Genomic DNA, 25,335 nt, shown 5'->3' on the forward strand with positions numbered 1-25,335 from the left:
TGTATCATTACATAGTTCAGAACTAGGAATGATTTCTGTATTGTCTGCTTCTAACCATCAACTTAAGTAACCGAAAGCCTGCCATGACAAAATGTTCCTCCCAAGAAACATCCACTATAAATATCCAGTTTAGAAATAACATACGTAACATACAGTTCCTACATAATGCTGGATATACAAGAGGTCCTTAGGTTATAAAGATGGCTGGTATTTGTCACCTCTTCCTACAACACTAATTACTTTGAAATATATCCTTACAATTTTCAAAGCTGGGAATTCTCTATATGGTATCACTGCACACCATGATGTAAAATATTCCATTTTCCAAAAATAATTTCAGTTGGGCAACACTCAATTAATTGGAATCTTTAAATAACTGCCATTTAGGCCCTTTGACATCTGACCACACTCCTTTTGCTCTTAAGACTCCAGGTCAACTGCACTGCCCTACAACTCCTGAACACGTATCTGCTTTCCTCCATCCTTTTGAAAAAACACCGTTTCTTCTACTGAGATAACTTTCCCCATCTCTATTATAATCATTCTTCCTAGCAAGGCCAGCTCAAATCCTGCCTATCTATAAAGCCTGCAGAGAGCTTTGGGGCCAGGTACATTATATACGTACACAAGGAGAAAGGTAACAAAAGAGATAAAGATACAAAGGGAGAATGGTCAATTTAAAAAGTTATTTATTAAACAAGTTAAATGCAACTAAAAGTATATTTAAAAGTCCAACATTATTGGATCCCATTGAAATATCTATTCCGGAAGAAGTATTTTGTCAAACTAATGATAAGAGAAATGATAAAAATAGAACAGGTATGAAAAACATTTTTAAACAATAAAGCACATGGTAAATTCAGAAATAAAAACACACAAACGTACAAACTATTTGAGTATGAAACCAAAATGTTTCATATTTCTAAATGTTTCTGGTATACTCACATGAGGGCTGACTTGTCTGAGTTAATAAACACCATGTAAACACCTTTTTAAGGTATCAGACTTTGTCTTCTATAGAAATAATTTTAGATTATGTGTTGGGTGTGTAAACTGTCCACATTTAGCAAACATATTCTACATATGAACATATTCACTTATACTTAATGAAAAAAAGAACTTATAATTTAAATATCTTGATTTGAGAACTGTGGATTTGATAGTTCTATTAAATTCCAACATCATAATCACCGAATGCACTATCAAAAAAGCTATTAAAAAAATTTTTTTTAAAGAGCTGCTTTTGAAAATTTCAGTATTTTAGGGCAAAAGAAAATACCATGTATTCTTGTTCACAAATTCTGATGTTTGGCCTCTATGGTTAACACAAAAAATACCATGTAATAAAGAAGATTCCTATAGAAAAGCCTCAGTCTCTTTCAGTAGTTCCAAATAGTGTTATACAGTATTTCACTGGAAACAGTGGTTTCACCACAGATCTGGCAGTAGCTTCTGTTAAAAACACAACTTTGCCCCAAAGCATCCATCAAAGACTTCAAAACATAATTGATTTTGGCAGTCCACACGAAGACCATAATGTGGATGGTAACTGCCAGTGGATACGAGGGCCTTTATGAAGTCTGAGGTGTGTGTGTGTGTGTGTGTGTGTTCTCAGGAGGAAATGGGTGAAATGGTTTATTCAGAACTGTAAAACGTTTTTCTAATTAGATCTCAATTGCATAAAAACCACAAATCAAATGTTTAGAACTTCCATGGATTCTGAATGAGAAAGGCAACGATTTTTTTGTCTCTCTGCTTCCTTTTATCATTCTTTACAGAGGACAATGCTTTAGTTATATATATTCTTCTGGACACTGAGGGAAAGGTCTCCTCTGTCCCCTTCTCAGTCTGAAAGAGAAGGAGAACGAATGGACCTGCCGCTGGCAGGGCTGGAGAAAGCGAAAGGCTCTTTGTCCTTCTCTTTACTATCATGCTTGTGCTTGTGCTTATGCTTATGTTTGTGCTTCTTCTTCTTTTTCTTGTGTTCATGGTGATGGTGGTGATGGTGGTCACTGTGTTTGGAGGACGCGGATTCCTTAGTAAACACTGAGAGTGGAGCTGTTGCAGCTGGATGCATACTCATCTCCAAAGGTGACTGTTCTTTACCTTCAAAATTAAAAACATCCAAATGAATTCCTGATGATCACAAGGAAAGTGAAATGAAAGTAAGAGGGAGCTGAGGACAGTATAGAAAAGAGGGACTCCTCCTTGGGTGCCTGGGGGGCTCAGTTGGTTAAGTGTCCAACTTCAGCTCAGGTCATGATCTTACAGTTTGTGAGTTCGAGCCCCGTGTCGGGCTCTGTGCTGACAGCTCAGAGCCTGGAGTCTGTTTTGGATTCTGTGTCTCCCTCTCTCTCTGCCCTTCCCATGCTCATGCTCTGTCTCTCTCTCAATAATAAATAAATGTTTAAAAAAAATTCTTAAAAAAGGGACTCTTAAGTGTTTATCACTTCCACAGGAATCATCAGGAATGGGAGAAGTACATAAATAAGGCATTCAATTAGTCACATGCAGATAAGTGTTCAGCACTGTGGCCAGGAAACTGAATATTAATTCCTTACAGTTTATACAAATTATGATATATACCAGTGTGTTACCAAACCATCCTCTCAAAGTTAATGTTAAAGTATTATTAGGCAACAATAATGATTACACGTGTTGTAAGTTAAGACCCACATTCATCCTTCAACTGTAGCTCCTTTAACTGTAGTTCAACCCTACGGTTTTGGGGGTGAAATGGCAGTACTTTGTTTTTGCCACCTCAAGAACCACTTATACACACAAAAACGTGTTATGCTAGTTAGGGATAATGATGTCTCAGCAAAAATCAAATTTCTCTAGTTCCTGATGGTAATTTCTGGGGATAGGCAAAAGTGCACTCTTTAAATAGATTCAGTATCCGCAGCTTACAAAACCCAGAAAAAGCCAGGAGTCTATAAAGGGAACATCTCTACTTAAAGACAAAAGAGAAGTGTCACGAAGAGAAAGACAGAGAGAGAGACAGACAGAGAGAGAAGAGAGAGAGAGAGAAAGTGAATGAGAATGAGGAGACCTGTGCTCTTGAACAGATTCTGCTATTAACACTCAGCTCGCATTTTCTTTCTTTTTATCTCACCTAAAAAACAGATGAAACGTTTTGGAAGGTTCTTTCCATTTCTAACATTTTATCAGTCTAGCAATCGACAATAGTAGTTCTCGGACTCTAGTGTACAACAATTTCTTGCTTTCTCCAGATGCTGTGATCCCTGCGACGTGCCCTGAGAAAGAGTTCTCTCTGTATTACTGGAGACTAATGGTACTACTTTATATGCTGCCAGCCAAGAAAAAAAAGCCTGTGAATCATCTCAAATACCCTCCTTTCTAAATCTAGGTGGCTACCAAATCTCATTGGTTTTCACTTACAAATATCTCCTACATCTGCCTCCATCCTGTCCGCAACTGTATTAATTCAGACCACCTCACCTCATCTGGGTTACAAGACTAGTCTTCTGTTAACTGCTCCTCGTGCCTGACGTGTCTTCTACTCAAATCCACACTTTACACAGCTGCGCAGCAGTGGTTCTCATCCAGGGGTGATTCTGCCCCTGGGGGTTATTTGGGAATATCTGGAGACACTTTTGTTGTCACCCCGAGGTAGGGTCAGGGGAGGAAGTGTTACTAGCATCCCACTGGTAGAGCCGAGGGATGCCCAGGACAGCTCCGACAGGAAATTCTCATGACCAAGATGTCAATAGTGTTCAGGTTGGAAAACCCTGCTGCATAGTGATCTTCCTAAAAACAAAGCTATTCATAATTATCTGCTTTAAAACTCCTTTGGTTCTTAAGAAACAAACAAAAAATAACCAAAAAACTCCAACTCAGTTGGTTCTACCAACAGAATAAAAGCAAAAACTCCTTGGGCTCCAGTGCAGCAATTTCTAAAAAATATGTAAGTTTTATTCAAAGTAGCTAAAAAACCAAATTTTCACTAAAATGGACTTCCAAGCAAGTTTTTTTTTTCAAGTAAATTCTCCGCACTAATTTTGACCCAAACTAGCCCCAAACCATGGTTCTTACCAAAACAGGCATCACTGCCGAAGCGTTCTAAAAATCAGTTCCAGCACTAATTTTACTGACAGTTTTTACAACCTGTCTTGAACTTACCATTCTAGCCTTATCTTCCACTATCCCTTTCCATGTGCTCTAGGGTAGCCCTTTCATAACTGTGTATTTGTAAATGCTGTTCCCTACGCATGAAATGCACTTCCCTTACTTCCCTGACTCTCAGATTTATTTAACAAGTATCAGGAACTGCATGGGAACTGGGGAAAACAGTGATGACCTGGACAGATCTCAGTCCTCCTGGAGTTTACAAACTAGCCAACAGGAAAGTAACTGAATAAGTAACCCAAGTAATAAAAAGACAAACACAGAGTAAACCAGTAGCAAAACGGGAGACTTAAATTAGCTGTGGGGGGATCAGAGGCAAACTTCCCCAAGGAAGTAATGTTTAAATGGTAACCTAAAGTAGACGAAAGAAAACAACAACAACAAAAATTTAGACTTCTTAATAATTTAAAACTTAGCTCAAATGTCATTTCTTTAGGAAGTTTTCCCCCAACTGCCCAAACAGAATCGGTTCTTTCACGTTCCCACAACGTAATACATAAAGCAAGTTAAGGCACAGAGAACTGAAGTGAGTTGCCTAAGGTGACATCGGCGGGTCTGAGCCACAAACCCAAAGAACGTGACTGCAGAGTCTGTGCCCGAGGGCACATCGCAGAGAGGACACTGTAGCACCTCTTTTTACCTCTGGGTCTCTTCCATCAGACTCAGAGCGTCTGGAGAACAAGGAGTCTGTCTTTTTAATCTTTGTATCCCAGCGTGTCACACAGTGTCCAACATCCCCTACATCTCACCTCCCCACCCCTACCAAAGCTTGCTAAACAAATGAGTGAATGAGTAGCAGAAATTTTAACTGTTGTGTTCCTTTTAGATAGGATGTCAGGTGAGCTTAGTCCATCTAAGTGTAATCTGAAGGTCATCAATTTTGAAGGGAGAGGGATAAAGCACAGAAACTATACTTCCTTTGTGTCAGGCACTGTTCCAGTATTTCAGAATAGATGAACAAGTCAGACAAAGCTCTTGTCCTCACAGATTATTCAAATAATGTATGTATTGACTATTACAAAATCATATTTTTAGATTCATAATGTTTTGGTAAAGATAACACTAACAATAATGCATAAACTAATTATAGAGATTATATATATGCAAAAGCAAGTTTAGGGATCTGTATCTTTTGCCATAATCACTAGCTACCCAGATAGTATTCAGAAAATGATAAATTTTGAGGGAGATCTGATTTAGATTATCAGCCAAATATGCCACTATATGATTTTAATTTAGGTTTTAATTGAAGTACATGACTATGTTTCCAATTCTATAAATATGGGAAAATGGGTCCATACCTAACAGGACACAGAGCCAGATGACAAGGAGAAGTGATAAGAGACTTTAAAAGTCTCAAGAAAAAATGCCTTCAGATCCTACCTCATTATTTAATCAGTCTACGACAACAGACTCTGCAGCCTTCCAACTGGCTGTCTGCACTAAGAGTCTGCATTAAGAGTCTGAGGTCCTCTTCTACACTGAAAGAAGTTTCATCATCCAATCCTAAATACCTTCCAACCTACTTGGATTGCAGAAAAGCCAATAATTACATTGGAAACTGTACTTCTCAGCAGAGGCAACTGCCAAATGGACAACCAAGTGTACTTGGGCGTACTCTTTTCCAAGGAATACTTACAACCACTTCAAAAGCAAATCCAATCTCTTATGTTTTGCACTAAAGATACACTGACTATAAATCTTGCATGTCTCTTGATTTGTATTTAGTCTATTCTTAAGACAATGGATTAGCTAGATCCAAAGATAAGGGTGTTAGGAACAAGGGCTCCTAGGACAAATGGCTGATTTTAGGTCTGGGCAGAATATTTACAAGACGAACCTAAAACATCTGGTATGACAGCAAGGAAGTTAAATTCTTCTCAACAGACCCAAGAGTCAATTTAAGAGTTTCTCACTGTCCAAAGATGGGATAATTTGAATACTGATAAGGACAATAATTGTAATGAACTGGAACTAACAGATCACCATTGGAGGATATAGTTAGCCAACTCATTTTTTGGGAAATTATTAAATAAAAAGAGAAGCTATTATCTTTCTCTTCTCATATGATCTATATACCATACCACTGGATAATAATAAATGAGGGGGATTTTTGCTTTATAGAAATAAACCAGCTCATAAACAAAAATGGAAAGATATGGGGTACCTGGGTGGCTCAGTCAGTTGAGTGTCTGACTCTTGATTTCAGCTCAGGTCATGATCTCACAGTTCTTGGGTTTGAACCCTGTGTTGGGCTCTGCACTCTCAGCACAGATTAGGATTCTCTCTCTCTCCCTCTCTCTGCCCCTCCCTCCCCCACCCCTCCTTCAAAAGGAAGGAAGGAAGGAAGGAAGGAAGGAAGGAAGGAAGGAAAAGAGAAAGAAAGAAAGAAAGAAAGAAAGAAAGAAAGAAAGAAAGAAAGAAAGAAAAGGAAAGAAAGAAAAAGAAAGAAAGAAAGAAAGAAAATGTATTAGAATATCACCATCATGCAAGCCTTAATGAAATAATGGATCTGGGCCTTAAACATCTTAGTGGCTAACATCATAAAAAAGTCGACCAGTAACTGTATGCCTCCACATGGAAGAATAAACCACCATCTATAAATCTAAATCCAATTAAGCTTCTATATCCAACTATAAATTTACATCAAATAAAGACTCTGTCAAACACGTTAATTATACCATGGGTAAACAATTAGCAAAACACAAGAATTGAAAACTACAGATCAAAAGCCTGGTTCCTTTAACAAAAATACATTGTAAAAGGGGAGAAAAGAGAGAAAAAGATAAACTTAAAACTTTAAATTTAAAAAGATGTAAAGGACATTATCAGCCAATTACAATGTGTACACCTTATGTGGACACTGATTCAAAAAATAAAGTATTAAAAGTAAATATCAGAATAATGACAGAAGTCAATTGAAATTTAAATACTGACTAGGTATTTAATAATACAAAAAATATCTGTTAATTTTTTAAAGTATAAGAATGTTACTGTGGTTATGATTTTTTAAAGTCCTTATCTTTTAGAGATATATACTAAGTTATTTATGAATAAAGTGATGACATGTGGGATTTGTTTCAAAATAATCATTAGGGTAAGAGTACAGATTATAGAAGATCGACCATGAGTTGATCACTGCAGAAGCTGAGTGATGGGATACATGGGGGTTTGTTATACTAGTCTGACTCCTTTACAGTTTTCCACAAAAAAAGTGTTTTTTAAAAAGGAGAAGTTAAGGCAATTTGGCACTATCTGTGAAAATGTTAAATGCCCATATTCTGTGATTTAGAATGTTCATTTCTAGAAATTTATCGCACAAATGTGGTCATGCATATGTGCAAACACACGTATGAAAAATATTCACCAGAAGAGTAACAACAGAACATCTGATAAAACCTAATGTTACTATACCACCACCATCAATAAACTTTAGCTCTTAAGTTTTCATCTATTATACACAATACATATTTTTTTGTTTGCTTAATCTCTGTCTTTCCTAGATCATTTTTCCCAGGTATAATCCAAGGTGATATAAAAGTACAATTTCCTTCCCATGTGGAATTGTATTAACAGTCAGATTTGGGACACACAGGAGCTTACTTTCACACTGGCTTGAGATCATCTATGGAATCGCTCCTGGGGAAAAATGCACACATTACCATCCCCATGACACATTTACACACATAGTTTCACATATCATTTCAGGGGTTTACAAGATGCCTGGGAACTTGAGGCCCACCCAAGGTGAGGGCCACTCATTTTTAACCTAAAGAAAGCCCTCGTATTTAGTGACCTGAAATACATGTGTCTATGATAGCACACATATCAAAAAAAGGAGATATATATAATCCAGAATATTATATCTTCCTATTTCATGTTATATGAAAAGAACAAAACAGATGTTCTGTTTTGTTGTTCTACCCAACATAAAATTGTTCCTAGAGATCTAGTAAAATGCACTGCGGATAAGGATTTTAGCTGCAGTCAATTTAACAAATGCAAAATAAACTCAAAGAGGTACTTACTATAAGCCTAATGTGGAAGCTTTTCAGTCATCTGATTAAAGTGCTAGTAATAATGAATAATCTGCTAATTCTCTAAAATTCATTCACATTACGTGTCTGCGTGAACTTAACACAGAACTTGCAGTTTTTATTAGGAAAAGTGCAGTCTGGTCTTTGGATTCTTGAGATCGTTGTAAAAAATGAAGTGTAAAACTTTATCACTACAGTTTAAGCAAAAACAATATCAATGTCTATTTTTCACATCAGAGTTTCAAAAGAAAGAACTAGGACTCTCGAGATTTTTTGTGGGGGCGAGGGGGTAGACTTCATGCACTGGAATAGTGCTTTTCTGACTTCTGCAAGAAGGTGTTACATAATACAGCAGCCCCAGCTAAGCAGGAACACTCCTTTTCTTCCCCACAAAACCACTAAGGATTTCCCTCTGCTCCATGCCTGTCACTCTTCCTCTGTGCTCCATCACTAGAAGCCCTCGAGCAAGTCAGGGGGCAGACATGATGAGGCCTTTGCAGAGCTGGACAGGGGCTGCGGTAGTGGCAGAGGACATGGGAATTACACAGCCCTTGCTCCATATTCCTTCCTCACCTCAGCGGAGGGAAAGGTCATGATGGAAGAAGGAAAATTCCTCTGCCACTTCTGCTTTCTTACCCGCAAATGGCTTAACCTGTATATCACCCCTAAAATATTCTTCTATCATATGCATGGAAAGAGAAAACTGGAGGGAAAAAGAGCGACAAGGAAACCAGGACCTGTCCTGCTACTTTAGTTCCTACCTCTTCTTTATCCTACCTACACTCCCATCCCTTTTCTATCCCCCTACCCCCTAAGATGACATCTGAAACACATTCCAGTTCTCAATTATCATCTTGTTTGCTGGCTCTAAGGGAGCCATCTCAGAATTCATCTGAGCTCAAATAAAGGAAGCAGGGGTCCCAATCTCAAAAGTCTTGGACTTGAGGAGATAGCACAAATGATGTAATTTAAGTACAATACTAAGTGCAACACAAATGGAACCAACAAAATGGAAAGCACATCACTCCCTAAGAGGACTTCTCAGTTAACCCTTTCTCAAGAGAAGCTGGAAATCCAGATTTTTATGTGTAATCTCTTTTTAGTCAACTACTTCAAACATTTTTGCAAGACTTCTACTGACCAAGTAAAAGATGCCTCAGCTGGATGTGTTGAATAAGGCCCCAAGTAAGACCCATTTATGAACTCTAATCTAGAATCCCTTAGAGAATTAAGAGAGGTCACAGCTTCCCTTACACTGGTTCTATGCTTCCTCTCCTGAGCCCTCCACTCAAAACGTCACGCCAGGCTAGCTACTGCAGCAAGAGACCCCGGCTCCTTCTGGGGGAGGCAGGAAGAGAGGAAGAAGAGGAGGTTCCTGTTTTACTGCCAACTTTATTTGGGTTAGGTTGAAGCTGTGTTCCTAACATTCCAAAAGATGGAGCTCTAAGCACCCTCTCAGAAACATTGTTATACACAGTGGCTAGGTTGATACTTTTGCCCTTCCTGTATGGTATATGTTGGCTAGTTTGGGAAAGTTACCTATCAAATATAACAATGTGTCTATGGGAAAACCATATTTAGAATTACAAAATAAATACATGTACAAAGAATTGTTTAAAAAACTACACCACTTGTAAAATGAAGGTTTTCTAAATTCTAGTAATATCATTATTGAATTTTAAGACTTGCTCAATGGACACAGGGTGTTGAAAAGCATAAATACATTTAAAGAAAATTACAAAGGCATACTAAAAAGTATATTCACAATTAAGTTTTACAGATCAGTACAAATAATATACTGATACACATTTTGCCTCATTACGTAAAAGGGTCCTAGCAACCAAAGCTAAAATTCTAATACTTTCTTATTCCCCACCATTAGCCCTAGATCTCCTCCCCAATCTTCCCACATGATGTCATGAGAACTGTAAGACTATAGAGATTCCAAAAAAGGTAAAAATATGTTTTTTAAAGCAATATGGAACTATGATACAAATGTGCACATTAGTAAGCACAAAAAGGTGTTAAGATTTGCTTCTACATCGGTTAGTTTAAGAAAAAACAAACAAAAATATTCAGATTCTTTTCTGGAACAGCAAGCAATACATTGGACTGCTAGGATTCAGACAGAAGTTTTTCATTTTTTAAAAGCATGGAGGACAGGCAGAAGCATCACTCTTAAACTATATCAAGGGGTTTGAAATGCCCGGAGCTTTATTGTTTTTAAAAAGGTGGGAAATTTTTCATGTCTAGTAAAGTTTTAATAAGAATAACGATAAAAGCAAAATTACACGAAAATCAAAAACAAAACCAAGAAAATACAAAACTGGCAAGGGCCAAGAAATGTCAAAATTCACTTATCAAAGTAAATGATAAAGTCTCCAGCTGATTTCCTTCTGAAATAAATTTTGTATGAATCTTACAATAAATGCATAAAGCACACAAAGAGACAGAAGCAACCAACAGTCTGGGGTCTCAATACCAAAATATTCTGAGATGTTGCTTTGGTTTGAATTAATCACAGCTGATCCTTAAGCTCCTCAAATCAATAAACAGTTACTCTTTTGTTTATATCATAAAAACATGGGTTATATAAACAAGATCCATCTGTTGGAATCTTAAAGCCTGACAAATGAGTTTTGGAAAAACTATTCTTTAAAAATGATTTTGCTTATGTATCTCATTTTCACTCCCTGTTCCCTCAAAACTTCAGGACTGAATCTTTGTTCAACAGTACTGAATGCTTATTCCTTATCTAGATTACAATCTTTTTTTTTTTCTTTCTGTAAGCAACAGAAGAACCAGAGAACCAGAGTAAGCAGAAGACAATGTAAATCAGAATAGGTAACAAACACATGTGAACTGAATAACTTTCATAAAATTAAGTCCAATTTGTATTTAATAATTTAAAAGACAGAATATCTTAGTTTTCTAGTATAGTATCAAGTCTTCATGACTGACCATGGATGACCAATTGTAAAACTTTCAGGGGGAGAGGAAAAAGAGAAATCAGTGGTTGACATTTGCATTTTATAAAAGTACAGAAGGCACAGATTTAATGGTTTCTACCGAAGTTGGCATTTTTCATGTTATAATATTCTAAGAAAAAGTACCGCCAAGGCAGAACAACAATGGGTATTTTTAAATGCTTATGAGGGATGATTTTCCCCCTCCTTCCTACTCATCTCATTTCCAAATTTTATGTAATAGGAGTGCATTATTTTCAAATAGTAAAAAGTCTAATTTAAAATATTCTTTATGTTAGATAATACAAAGTCAACATGTTGCAAGAAAAGCAAGTCCTTAGATCTGTATTTTTCATGTATTTTTTTAAGTTGATAAAACTATAAAGTTTGTAGATTTGTCCTTGAGTAAAATAATAACAATAAAATATTAACAATAATTTCACCTGTTCCCTTCCGTGTAAGTTCCATGCTCCACTGGGGTTTCGTGGGAGGTGTGCCATCACAGCCTGATGAGTGTTGGGGTACTAAAGCAGATCGGGAGCTAGCTGGACGATATTTAGAAAGCCCTAAAATGCCAAAGAGGGAAAAGAGGAATTTATTTCTTGGTTTACCAAAAGAAGAAAAAGGCCTGACATTTTTTCATAAGTTAACCTTAAAACCAGAAACAGTTCAACAATAGAATTGTAATAATAAAAAGAATACTACCAACTACTAAAAATCTCATTTGATTTTAATCCTTTGTCATGGTTCCTATATGCTTAAATCTAAGAACAATACATGTTCAAGAAAGGCAGGAAAGTGTGACTGGTCTGCTAAATACATAATCTGGCTTCTACATTTGAGGCAGAAACCGTATTTTATAGTATGTATATGGAATTTTACATATAGTAAATTTTCCCTGCTCCCCCTGAAAATTTGCTAATAAATTCCATTGTAATACTTAACAAATACATCAAAATAATTTAGGGCTTACAGTAAGAAGACATTTTAAACAGGAAATGTTGTAATGGTATATATAATGTGAACAGCATTGTAGCAATTATCAGGATACCTAGGTCCTGATTCCAAATTATCAACAAATTAGATACATAATCTAGGTGAGACATTTATCTCACTGAGTCTCAATTCCTTCACTTGTCACATGGCAAAGTTCTAAGATCAGCTGGTCTAGCCCTGAGTTGGTTATTACTGGAGAGTGTCATTTAGGGCAAGTCATTTAATACCTCTCTCTTAAGTTCACTCATCTATAAAATAGAACAGATGAGTAATTGTTAAGATCTCTGAGAATTAGAAAAGCCAAAGAATTCATGACCTGTCAATGTTCAAATGAATCTTAGGCTCATATTCTATCTGAAGCCAGTTCTCAAATTTTACTAGCTTATACTAGTTTACTAGACAGTGAAAAATAATTTAGGTCTCAAAACTAAAATTTAATAAAAAGCAGACCGAGGTGGGTAAGGAGGACTTTGCACAAATGTAACATGCTTCAAAGAAAAAAAAAGAAAAAGAAAAACATTACTCAAATGTAAAGATCATAAAAGACAACCAGTATGGGATATAAATAAATACTCCCTTTTTTTTTTGCCAATGAAAACAGGAAGAGTACCCAGAAAAAAAATAGTTACATTCCCAATAAAAAATGCATTATATAGTAAACTTGAGGGGTGCCTGGCTGGCTCAGTTAGTAGAGCATGTGACTTGATCTTGGGATCATGAGTTTGAGCTCCATGTTGGGCACAGAGATTACTTAAAAAAAGTAAAAATTAGGGGCGCCTGGGTGGCTCATTTGGTTGAGTGTCTGACTCTTGATTTCAGCTCAGGTCATGATCCGAGGGTCATAGGATCGAGCCCTATGTTGGACTCCACACTGAGAGTGGAGCCTGGTTAAGATCCTCTTTCTCCCTTAGCCTCTCTCCCCTCTCATGTGTGCGGGCTCTAAGAAAAAAGGTAAAATTTTAAAAAGTACTTGATTGGGGTGCCTGGGTGGCTCAGTCAACTTTGGCTCAGGTTATGATCTCACACAGTTTGTGAGTCTGAGCCTCGAATCTGGCTCACTGCTGCCAGCGAAAAGCTCACTCTGAACCCTCACTCTCCCTCTCTCTTTGCTCCTCTTCTACTTGTGTTCTCTCTCAAAAAAAAAAAAAAAAAAAAAAACATTAAAAAAAAAGTACACTTGATTTATTATTTATAATTAATAAATATCTTTTAAGTTGTTATATTGATGACAATAAAACAATTATGCATGAAATAAGTGAAATAAGTGAAATAAGTGAAAATTAATAAATTATATCTTATGTATCAACGTGGATACATTTTAGAAGCATAATGCTGACTAAAAAACATAAGTCATATCATACTATTTTCATAAAATTAAAAAAACAAGTATAAGGAAATCCTATATCTATGTGGTACACTATAAAGAAAAGTAATAGAATGGTTAAAAGAAGTAAAAGAAAATTCAAGACCATATTTACTTGTGGTGCAAAGGCAGGTGGACAGAATCAGGGAAGAGGCACAAAGGGAATGACCACGGCATGGAATCTATCATACAGTTTAAGGTGGAGAGCAGGTTCACAGATATTTGTTTTATTACTATGCTTTGCAACTTACATGCAAGTTACATCAATGCTTTATCCCTGAATATTAAAAAATGCTGACATAAACTAGGTATTAGCTCTTCAAAAAGCATTATAACAAAATGAATCGAGCCGTGAACACCTTCTGAAGAAGTACCTCATAATACAGTTAAAATTACTCTTTTCACCAATAAAATATTTTGGGAAATTAAAGAATATAATTTAACAAAAAAGAAACAAAAGCTTCTGTATGAAGGTATTCAGTGCAGAATCACCCATTAAAAAAAACAAAAACAAAAACCCTGAAACAACCCCCAAAATAAGATAAATTATAGTACATCAACTCAATACCGCCTCAGGTACTATTTTCAAAAGAAAACATTATGATGTTTGGGAGATGCATGCAAAAAAAGTCTAAGACTTCTGCAATATTATGTGAAATGGGCACACAAAAAAGAGAAAAGTAGCAGTGTTATGGGAGGCATTAACTTCAGTCAAAGTTTAAAATTATGGTTACGTTATTAAAAAGAAAATAGAGGGGTGCCTGGGTGGCTCAGTCAGTTGAGCGTCCGACTTCGGCTCAGGTCATGATGTCACAGCTTGTGAGTTCGAGCCCCGTGTCGGGCTCTGTGCTGACAGCTCGGAGCCTGGAGCCTCCTTCGGATTCTATGTCTCCCTCTCTCTCTCTGCCCCTAACCCGCTCGCATCCTGTCTCTGTCTCTCTCAAAAATAAATAAACATTAAAACAAACAAATAAATAAATAATAGATCTAGTATTTTAGTTTGAGGTTAAGCCTACTACAAAAAAAGAAAAAAAAGGAAACACACAAAAAAATTAAAGCCACTGGAAGGAATCTGATGAATGGACTTTTAAAAAAACAAATCCAGAAGTATGCCCAAAATTTAAGGACCAAAATAAAACAGAATTAAAAAAAACAAAACCCTTTTTAAAAATGTATTCCTTTGTGGATATGCATTATAATCTGCTACAATCCAGTATTTTGTACTAGCTACTTTCAAATGTTCACCTGTAAATAAAGCAATACCGCACTTAGAAGAGCAGTACCGCGTGAGCTCTCTTCACGAGCCTGCGGATGCTATGCACTGATCTCACCTGGAGTTGATGGCCTTTCAAGCATGTTCAAATGATGGGAAATAAACGCCTGGCTATCGTGAACAGTGTCCATATCAATTTCCTCCTCATCTTGAGAATTTGAAAACTACAACACATACACAAAGGAGAAAAAGAACCGTTACATCACTTTACATTTGGATCTTAGCTCTTAGGAAAAGGTAGCAGAGAGGCCACAGAATATACCCCCACATCTTAAAAGGAAAAGTAGTCTTTTTCTCAGAAAGAATTAAGAATAAGAAAAGATTACATGGTCCAGCCTCTTAAAGAAGCTGACTGGATATTACTGGAAATGAAATAGCAACTAAAATCTACTCCTGTGTTGTGGGAAGAGGTAGTGAGCCAAGGCAGATCATATACACATAGTTCCTCCCCCAAACAGAGAAGAAATATGTGATAATACAAGTTAAATGATCAGATGGAAGGTCTTAAACGGACATTTGGATTTCTTTATGATTCAGTCTGCCCCATCTGTTCCTGCTAAGGAAAAACCATTGGAAGTATTCAAAAAGATTTACAAGAAGGTGAATATCCTACACTATTAATACAGGTTTAACCTGTATTTCTTACTCTGATTTTGAGTTTGACTTTACTGCTATCCTCATTCTTCTCCAGTATTTGACCAGGTTCTAGTGGGGACCCCAGTGGTGTATCAGCCTTCCTCTTCACTCCCTGCTGATGAGCTGACATATTACATGATGCTTCCTTGGCAAGGTGATCATCTTCCTGCGGCAATATTCAAGATCAAAATTAGATTTCTGAAGACAAGTAGCTCATATTATAGCTGAACACTAATAGCTACAGCAACCATGCAGATTAGAGCACGCCCAGTGCCTAAAATTTATCAGCAGTGGGCTTAAAATAAACTTCACCTTTTCCTGAGCTGGTCTTTTTTGGGGGAGATGGGAGGTATATAAGCAAACTTGAAGAGTTTTCCCAAAAGAATGTATCTTTTGGTGTCATTTTCTCTTTCCCTGAAGACTCCAAGAATGAATGTGAATAAATTAACATATATGGGCAAGAATTAGAAACCTATTCGTTTATACAGATTTATAAATACTCCGATCTGAGAAAGCACTTTAATGAGACCCTTTTTTCCTATGGAAAGGTCTATCTTACTTCTTCATAACCCAAAATCTAGGATACATTTTAAATTTACAACAAATAAGTACGATTATATTCCAGAAAATCCAGGTGAATAAGTAATTTAAAATGATTATTACTAACTTGCATAAAGAGAATCTCAGTTTTCAAGTGTCAAAACACCAGTAGGGAATTGCCAGGCAAGTAATCTGGTCTAAATATTGGCGAAAAATGAAGCTTGCATTATTGTGGACATTCTGTTACCAACATGAAAATCATTTCTGGAAAACTTTCTCTGAATTACAATAAAATGATTGTTAAGTATGCTAAAAGTCTTTCTACAAAAAATCTGGTAATTTCACAATGCAGAGCTGGAAGTAAAAGGTTTTTAAAAGGCAAACACATGCATGCATACATTAAAACAAAACAAAACCAAACCACGTAATGCATAATCTCTTCCCAAATCAGCAGTGTACTCATTTACCTGACCATTCACTGTTGCTTATTTAATTCAACAAGCATTTGCCAGGCATTTATCATATGCTTAGAATTGTGCTAGGTATTACACAGAATAGCAAAAAAATTCAGAGCCCCTATGTTCAAATAGTTTGTTAATATGATATACAGACAAGATGAAATATTCACTTCAATTTTCTGCTACTCTAAGAAATTCGACACTCAAGTACAAAAACATCATTACGTCATCACAAAAGGGGTAAATGGACTGGCAGCACATCATTTGTTATGTGCAGCTATGTAGTTGTCAGTAGTGCTTTATAAACTTTTGTAAAGTGCTAAACTACTGTCAACCAGTAGTTTTAAGCAGTACATGAAACTATCAGTGGCTTTAAAATTTGCCAGTTCAAAAAAATAACTTCTCTTCCCTAGGGAGCTCTATACAATAAAACTGTATCTTCTGTAATGCATGTGACTCTTACAGGGTTCTGAAATCCAACTAGCTGTGCGTGACTACTTGGATTAATCGCAGCTTCTTGGTTGCCTGCTATGGCCTCTGGAATTATGGTCGGATTCAAGACAGCTTTTTTCTCTTTTAGATTAAGAACCAACCCAAGCTCTGGCAAGGGCAAGCAGGAAGGTCTACTGAGGCCAAAAAGTGTGAAGTACAAGTCCACAGCACCACAACGTAACCTCCAGTCATGTGAAGTACCTAAGAAGTAAATAATAAAGAAGTCAATACGTACACTTATCCATGAACTGCTCCAGAACCTATACAGAGAAAAAGGACTGTGCTAAAAGGGGCCGTCTAATGACCTAGGCACAACAGGCAAACCCTCTACTCTAAAAATGCATCTTAACACAGATACTCAGAAATTGTTCCGAAAGCAGTAATGGTAGTGAACGAACAAATAACTTACAATTGGTAAAGCATGTTATCATTACACTATTCTTACCAAATGAATATTAGACATCCACTAAACATTTAATATTTCAAAAGCAGTATTTTTTCAGGCTTTAGATCTTCCTATTAATTCCTCCTCTTTGGTAAATACTACACATTCATTCATTCTCTGTTCATCTTGTCTGATTTTCTTCTTGAATAGCCCATTAGGAAGATAGCACTCTAAGAGCCTTTATGAACCCTGACACTTGAAACAAATTCTCCTCTCAAATTTATTACTTTCAGGTTTTAAATATGGTAATAAACCCTACAACTACTTAAAATAACATGACTCTAAATTTTTATTGAGGAGGAGGAGGAAAATGTTTTTGCTAAACACCTTTATATTTGTGTTGCTCTGCAAGGTGTATGTTGTTTTTTTTTTTTTTTTTAATTTTTTTTTTTTCAACGTTATTTATTTTTGGGACCGAGAGAGACAGAGCATGAATGGGGGAGGGGCAGAGAGAGAGGGAGACACAGAATCGGAAACAGGCTCCAGGCTCTGAGCCATCAGCCCAGAGCCTGACGCGGGGCTCGAACTCGCCGACCGCGAGATCGTGACCTGGCTGAAGCCGGACGCTTAACCAACTGCGCCACCCAGGCGCCCCAGGTGTATGTTGTTTTTAAAGAATTTTTTTTAATGTTTATTTTCTGAGCAAGGGTGACAGAGCATGAGCAGGGGAGGGGCAGAGAGAGAGGGAGACACAGTATCCAAAGTAGGCTCCAGGTTCTGAGCTGTCAGCACAGAGCCTGACACAGCCTGCGAGATCATGATCTGAGGCAAAGTTGGACCCTCAACCAACTGAGGCACTCAGGCGCCCCTGCAAGGTATATGTTTAAAAGATAAAAATTATAGGAAAAAGCAAATCCCAGAGATAGCAACAGCTGGTAAAACACATAATGACCAGAAGAAAGCTGACTGTGTAGAGATTAAATTTAAGGTAGATGAGAGACTACAGACAGGTTCTTTCAATTTCTTTGATGAATCTCGGGTTTGTTTTTTTTTTTTTAACCTCCAAAATAAGGGTTTTGATCTCAGATTATACCTTATCTCATTATCAATGACAGATTAGAGAGGACATCAATACCACAGTTCTTTCTCACTTTCCCTTTTTCCCCAATAAAACATCCCAGGCAGATACTTCCATCAAATAGAACTGACTGATAAGATGAAATTTGTCATCTAGGGTTAGACGATTGCTATCATTTCTAGGTGGAATTTAAAATGATGCACAAAACTTAAAATCAATGAAAAGTAACATGTAAATTCTTCTGGATAAGAAAAATAAACTCTACAAATTCTTAATTTTGACCAAGAACTATAGTTTCAAAAGACTGTAATGCTTAAAAAGGAAAGACAAAAGGGAAAGAAGTTGCTGCAGCAAATTTTAGACAGCATAAATATTAAGCTTTGTGGTTTTCAACAACAAGTATTACCATGAGGAAATAAAATACAATCAGTCAAGTAAAGATTCTAATGAGATTTACTCCAACAGAAGTAAATATGACATTAATTACATGCAAAGGAAATTCACATAGGAGGAATTATAACTTCATAGAGTTCGTATGACATACTACACTGTGCTAGGTACCTTGCCTGCCATGAAACGGCGATCATCAATCCTATCTGAGCCATCTTCAATTTTGCTTCTATGTGACAAGGTCAAAGATACACACCATTGTTAGAAGCAAAAGAAAGAGGCAAGACCTCCTGAGGAGAATGAAGTTTTTGTCATAAAAACTACAGAGAAACTAGAAACAGGAAGAACAGTACAGAGTGAAAAGAAGAATTTTGCACAGGAAATCCATTTCCTTCTCCAGAATATGCAGATCTGCACACTTTAATGACCTGACAGTGCTTGAATTTTGGTAGGCATTCATTATTCTCCTTCTCAAAACAGTTTATACATGTAAAGACTCCACAGAGGATAGGTATCAGATTCCCAGGCCTTTTATTACAAGGGCTGGTGGCTCAAACCTCTGAGGGAAGGGAAGGAATCAGGCCACAGCAGCCAGCACTATCTATTCATGGGCACAGCAAGAAAAGGAGTGAACCATAGGCATTTCATCAGTAAAGAAAACTGGAACAGCTTAGGGTACATTTATACTGGAAGAAAATTTGGCCTTGAAGATCAGTATCACCTAATTATGTCTACTGCAAATAACCATCCTGAACTATGTTGTAGATGACACTGAAACCAGTCAGGCAATTGAGTGTAAAATTCCTCAAAGTTTAAAAAAAATTATTAGCAAATGGAAAATGTACATTCTGATGAGCTAAGGTGTTCTGTTTTTTGAAAGTCAGTTTGAGGATGATTAGGCAGCACAGTGAAGGCTGCCAAATGCACTAAACCCCTATGAGAAGAGTTTTGTTACTTTTTATTTCTATGTGGGCTTTTTGGTCTTATTTTCTGAAGATTTTGGTTGATCTTCAATATGCATGGAAGAATGAACATCGTTTTGATCCTGAGGGCAATTGGACTTTTCCTTTAAAAAAATTGATTTGTGGGCGTAGGAGGACACTGGGCTCACCGTGTCCTGCTGGTCACTCAGATTCCACCCACATCTGCCTAAATAACCCAGAAAACCACCAGAAGACTAGCAGAACGGACTCTCCGGAGCCAAGCGTAGACAAGAGGCCCACGGAAGAGGGTAGGGAGGGCGGAGAGACGGTGCGCGCTACACGGACTGGCGGGAGGGAGCCGGGCAGTGGAGGGGCAGCTTATCCGGTAAGGCAAAATCCCCAAGTCTGGCTTGCAAAAGTGGAGGGGATGGACTGCGTGAGTTCTGACAGGCAGCAGGACTTAACATCTGGAATATTATAAGTCAACAGCTCTGCTCGGTGAGCGGGAGGGTGAGAGGACACCAGGAGGGAGAGGTGTTGAGCCCCGGAAGACAGAGCTCAGCTCGGAGGGGAACAAAAGCGCTGGCCAGCGCCATCTCCCTCTCCCATTCCCCAGCCGAAATCCCAAAGGGAACCAGTTACCATCACCAAAGTTGCTTGCACGGCGCAAACTCCCAATGCTGTGCTTCTGTGGATCCATCCCTCCTACGGGTCTGCCTCCTTCCCGGTGCTACAGGGTCCCTCCTGCAGGGGACCACCGATGGCAAAGCGAGCTAAGCCTGCCCCTCCCACCCCTGTGCACCTTGCAGATCCACCCCGGCTAATACGCCAGATCCCATCAAAGCAGCACCACAAGCCTGGCAGTGTGCAAGTAGCCCAGACTGGGGCCACACCACTCCACAGTGAGTCCTGCCCCTGGGAGAGGAGAAGATAAGGTACACACCAGTCTGACTGTGGCCCCAGCGGTGGGCTGGGGACAGACATCAGGTCTGACTGCGGCCCCGCCCACCAACACAAGTTACTCCAGACAGCACAGGGGAAGTGCCCTGCAGTTCTGTGCCATCCCAGGGACTACCCAAAATGACAAAATGGAACAACTCTCCACAAAAGAAAATCCAGGAGGTAGTGACAGCTAACAAATTGATCAAAAATGACTTAAGCAATATAACAGAATAAGAATTTAGAATAATAGTCATAAAATTAATCGCTGGGCTTGAAAAAAGTATAGAGGACAGCAGAGAATCTATTACTACAGAGATCAAAGGACTAAGAAATAGTCATGAGGAGCTAAAAAATGCTATAAATGAGGTGCAAAATAAAATGGAGGTGACCACAGCTCAGATTTAAGAGGCAGAAGAGAGAATAGGTGAACTAGAAGATAAAATTATGGAAAAAGAGGAAGGTGAGAAAAAGATAAAAAAAAATCCAGGAGTATGAGGGGAGAATTAGAGAACTAAGTGATGCAATCAAGCAGAACAATATCCGTATAATAGGAATTCCAGAAGAGGAAGAGAGAGAGAGAGAAAGGGGTTGAAGGTGTACTTGAACAAATCAGAGTTGAGAACTTCCCTGATCTGGGGAAGGAAACAGGCATTGAAATCCAAGAGGCAAAGAGAACTCCCTTCAGACGTAACTTGAATCGATCTTCTGCGTGACATATCATAGTGAAACTGGCAAAATACAAGGATAAAGAGAAAATTCTGAAAGCAGCTAGGGATAAACATGCTCTAACATATAAAGAGAGAGCAATAAGACTAGTGACGGATCTCTCTACTGAAACTTGGCGGGCCAAAAAGGAATGGCAGGAAATCTTCAATGTGATGAACAGAAAAAATATGCAGCTGAGAATCCTTTATCCAGCAAGTCTGTCACTCAGAATAGAAGAAGAGATAAAGGTCTTCCCAAACAAACAAAAACTGAAGGAATTCATCACCACTAAACCAGCCCTACAAGAGATCCTAAGGGGGATTCTGTGAGTGAAATGTTGCAAGGACCACAAAGTACCAGAGACATCACTACAAGCATGAAACCTACAGACATCACAATGACTCTAAACCCATATCTTTCAATAATAACACTGAATGTAAATGGACTAAATGCTCCAACCAAAAGACATAGGGTATCAGAATGGATAAAAAAATAAGACCCATCTATTTGCTGTCTACAAGAGACTCATTTTAGACATGAGGACACCTTCAGACTGAAAGTGAGGGGATGGAGAACTATCTATCATGCTACTGGAAGTCAAAAGAAAGCTGGAGTAGCCATACTTATATCAGACAAACTAGACTTTAAATTAAAGGTGGTAACAAGAGATGAAGAAAGGCATTATATAATAATTACAGGGTCTATCCATCAGGAAGAGCTAACAATTACATAAATGTCTATGTGCCAAATTCAGGAGCCGCCAAATATATAAAACAATTAATCACAAACGTAAGTAACCTTATTGATAAGAATGTGGTAATTGCAAGGGACTTTAATCTCCACTTACAGCAATGGATAGATCATCTAGACACAGGATCACTAAAGAAACAAGGAAGGGCCCTGAATGATACATTGGACCAGATGGACTTGACAGATATATTTAGAACTCTGCATCCCAAAGCAACAGAATATACTTTCTTCTCAAGTGCACATGGAACATTCTCCAAGATAGATCACATACTGGGTCACAAAACAGCCCTTCATAAGTATACAAGAATTGAGATCATACCATGCATACTTTCAGACCACAATGCTATGAAGCTTGAAATCAACCACAGGAAAAAGTCTGGAAAACCTCCAAAAGCATGGAGGTTAAAGAACACCATACTAAAGAATGAGTGGGTCAACCAGGTAATTAGAGAAGAAATTAAAAAATACATGGAAACAAGTGAAAATGAAAATACAAAAATACAAATGCTTTGGGATGCAGTGAAGGCAGTCCTGAGAGGAAAATACATTGCAATCCAGGCCTATCTCAAGAAATAAGAAAAATCCCCAATACAAAATCTAACAGCACACCTAAAGAAACAGAAGCAGAACAGCAAAGACACCCTAAACCCAGCAGAAGAAGAGAAATAATAAAGATCAGAGCAGAAATAAACAATATGGAATCTAAAAAAACTGTAGAGCAGATCAATGAAACCAAGAGTTGGTTTTTTGAAAAAATAAACAAAATTGCTAAACCTCTGGCCAGGCTTCTCAAAAAGAAAAGGGAGATGACCCAAATAGATAAAATCATGAATGAAAATGGAATTATTACAACCAATCCCTCAGAAATACAAGCAATTATCAGGGAATACTATGAAAAACTATATGCCGACAAACTGGACAACCTGGAAGAAATGGACAAATTCCTAAGCACCCACACACTTCCAAAACTCAAACAGGAAGAAATAGAAAGCTTGAATAGACCCATAACCAGCAAAGAAACTGAATCAGTTATCAAAAATCTCCCAACTAATAGTCCAGGACCAGATGGCTTCCCAGGGGAATTCTACCAGACATTTAAAGCAGAGATAATACCTATCCTTCTCAAGCTGTTCCAAAAAATAGAAAGGGAAGGAAAACTTCCAGACTCATTCTATGAAGCCAGCATTACTTTGATTCCTAAACCAGAGACCCAGCAAAAAAACAGAACTACAGGCCAATATCCCTGATGAATATGGATGCAAAAATTCTCAATAAGATACTAGCAAATTGAATTCAACAGCATATAAAAAGAATTATTCACCACGATCAAGTGGGATTCATTCCTGGGATGCAGGGCTTGTTCAACATTTGCAAATCAATCAATGTGATACATCACATTAATAAAAGAAAAGCAGCATATGATCCTGTCTATTGATGCGGAAAAAGCATTTGACAAAATCAGCATCCTTTCTTAATAAAAACCCTCGAGAAAGTCAGGATAGAAGGAACATACTTAAGCATCATAAAAGCCATTTATGAAAAGCCCACAGCTAATATCATCCTCAATGGGGGAAAAACTGAGAGCTTTCTCCCTGAGATCAGGATATCCAGGGAGGATATCCAGTTCAGGGATATCCACTCTCACCGCTGTTGCTTAACATAGTGTTGGAAGTTCTAGCATCAGCAATCAGACAACAAAAGGAAATCAAAGGCATCAAAACTGGCAAAGATGATGTCAAGCTTTCACTTTTTGCAGATGACACGATATTATACATGGAAAACCCGATAGACTCCACCATGTCTGCTAGAACTGATACATGAACTCAGCAAAGTTGCAGGATACAAAATCAATGTACAGAAATCAGCTGCATTCTTATATGCTAATAATGAAGCAACAGAAAGACAAAGAAACTGATCCCATTCACAATTGCACCAAGAAGCATAAAATACCTAGGAATAAATCTAACCAAAGATGTAAAAGATCTGTATGCTGAAAACTATAGAAAGCTTAAGAAGGAAATTGAAGTAAGATATAAAGAAATGGAAAAACATTCCATGCTCATGGATTGGAAGAATAAATATTGTTAAAATGTCAATACTACCCAAAGCTATCTACACATTCAATGCAATCCCAATCAAAATTGCACCAGCATTCTTCTCGAAACTAGAACAAGCAATCCTAAAATTTGTATGAAACCACAAAAGACCCCGAATAGCCAAAGTAATTTTGAAGAAGACCAAAGCAGGAGGCATCACAATCCCAGACTTTAGCCTCTACTACAAAGCTGTAATCATCAAGACACCATGGTATTGGCACAAAAAGAGACACATAGACCAATGGAATAGAATAGAAACCCCAGAATTACACTCACAAACGTATGGCCAACTAATCTTTGACAAAGCAGGAAAGAATATCCAATGGCAAAAAGACAGTCTCCTTAACAAATGGTGCTGGGAGAACTGGACAGCAACAGGCAGAAGGATGAAACTAGACCACTTTCTCACACCATTCACAAAAATAAACTCAAAATGGATAAAGGGCCTGAATGTGAGACAGGAAACCATCAAAATCCTAGAGGAGAAAGCAGAAAAAAACCTCTCTGACCTCAGGTGCAGCAATTTCTTACTTGACACATCCCCAAAGGCAAGGGAATTAAAAGCAAAAATGAACTACTGGGACTTCATCAAGATAAAATGCTTCTGCACAGCAAAGGAAACAATCAACAAAACTAAAAGGCAACCAACGGAATGGGAAAAGATATTTGCAAATGACATATCGGACAATGGGCTAGTATCCAAAACCTATAAAGAGCTCACCAAACTCCACACCCGAAAAACAAATAATCCAGTAAAGAAATGGGCAGAAAACATGAATAGACACTTCTCTAAAGAAGACATCCGGATGGCCAACAGGCACATGAAAAGTTGCTCAACGTCGCTCCTCATCAGGGAAATACAAATCAAAACCACACTCAGATACCACCTCATGCCAGTCAGAGTGGCTAAAATGAACAAATCAGGAGACTATAGATGCTGGTGAGGATGTGGAGAAATGGGAACCTTCTTGCACTGTTGGTGGGAATGCAAACTGGTGCAGCCGCTCTGGAAAGCAGTGTGGAGGTTCCTCAAAAAATTAAAAACAGATCTACCTTATGACCCAGCAATAGCACTGCTAGGAATTTACGCAAGGGATACAGGAATGCTGATGCATAGGGAGACTTGTACCCCATTGTATCCCAACGTTTATAGCAG

The 25,335-nt window shown here is 37.8% G+C and overlaps 1 protein-coding gene across 4 annotated transcripts in view; it reads right to left on the reverse strand.

The window, feature by feature from the left end:
- Positions 1–672: 672 nt before the first annotated feature.
- TAF2 (TATA-box binding protein associated factor 2) overlaps positions 673–25,335 on the reverse strand; it is a 95,386-nt gene continuing 70,723 nt past the window's right edge. For 3 of the 4 annotated variants that reach the window (XM_047842191.1, XM_047842194.1, XM_047842195.1), the window contains 5 exons: positions 16,882–17,111; positions 15,431–15,586; positions 14,843–14,948; positions 11,596–11,718; positions 673–2,106 (listed from right to left, as the gene is read on the reverse strand). In XM_047842191.1, the coding sequence (XP_047698147.1) occupies positions 1,844–2,106; positions 11,596–11,718; positions 14,843–14,948; positions 15,431–15,586; positions 16,882–17,111 (878 nt within the window). In that variant the 3' untranslated portion in view covers positions 673–1,843. The remainder of the gene's footprint in view (positions 2,107–11,595; positions 11,719–14,842; positions 14,949–15,430; positions 15,587–16,881; positions 17,112–25,335) is intronic. The other variant, XM_047842193.1, reaches the window with a different exon arrangement.

Source organism: Prionailurus viverrinus, chromosome F2 (genome assembly GCF_022837055.1).
Source record: "Prionailurus viverrinus isolate Anna chromosome F2, UM_Priviv_1.0, whole genome shotgun sequence".
Taxonomy (NCBI): domain Eukaryota; kingdom Metazoa; phylum Chordata; class Mammalia; order Carnivora; family Felidae; genus Prionailurus; species Prionailurus viverrinus.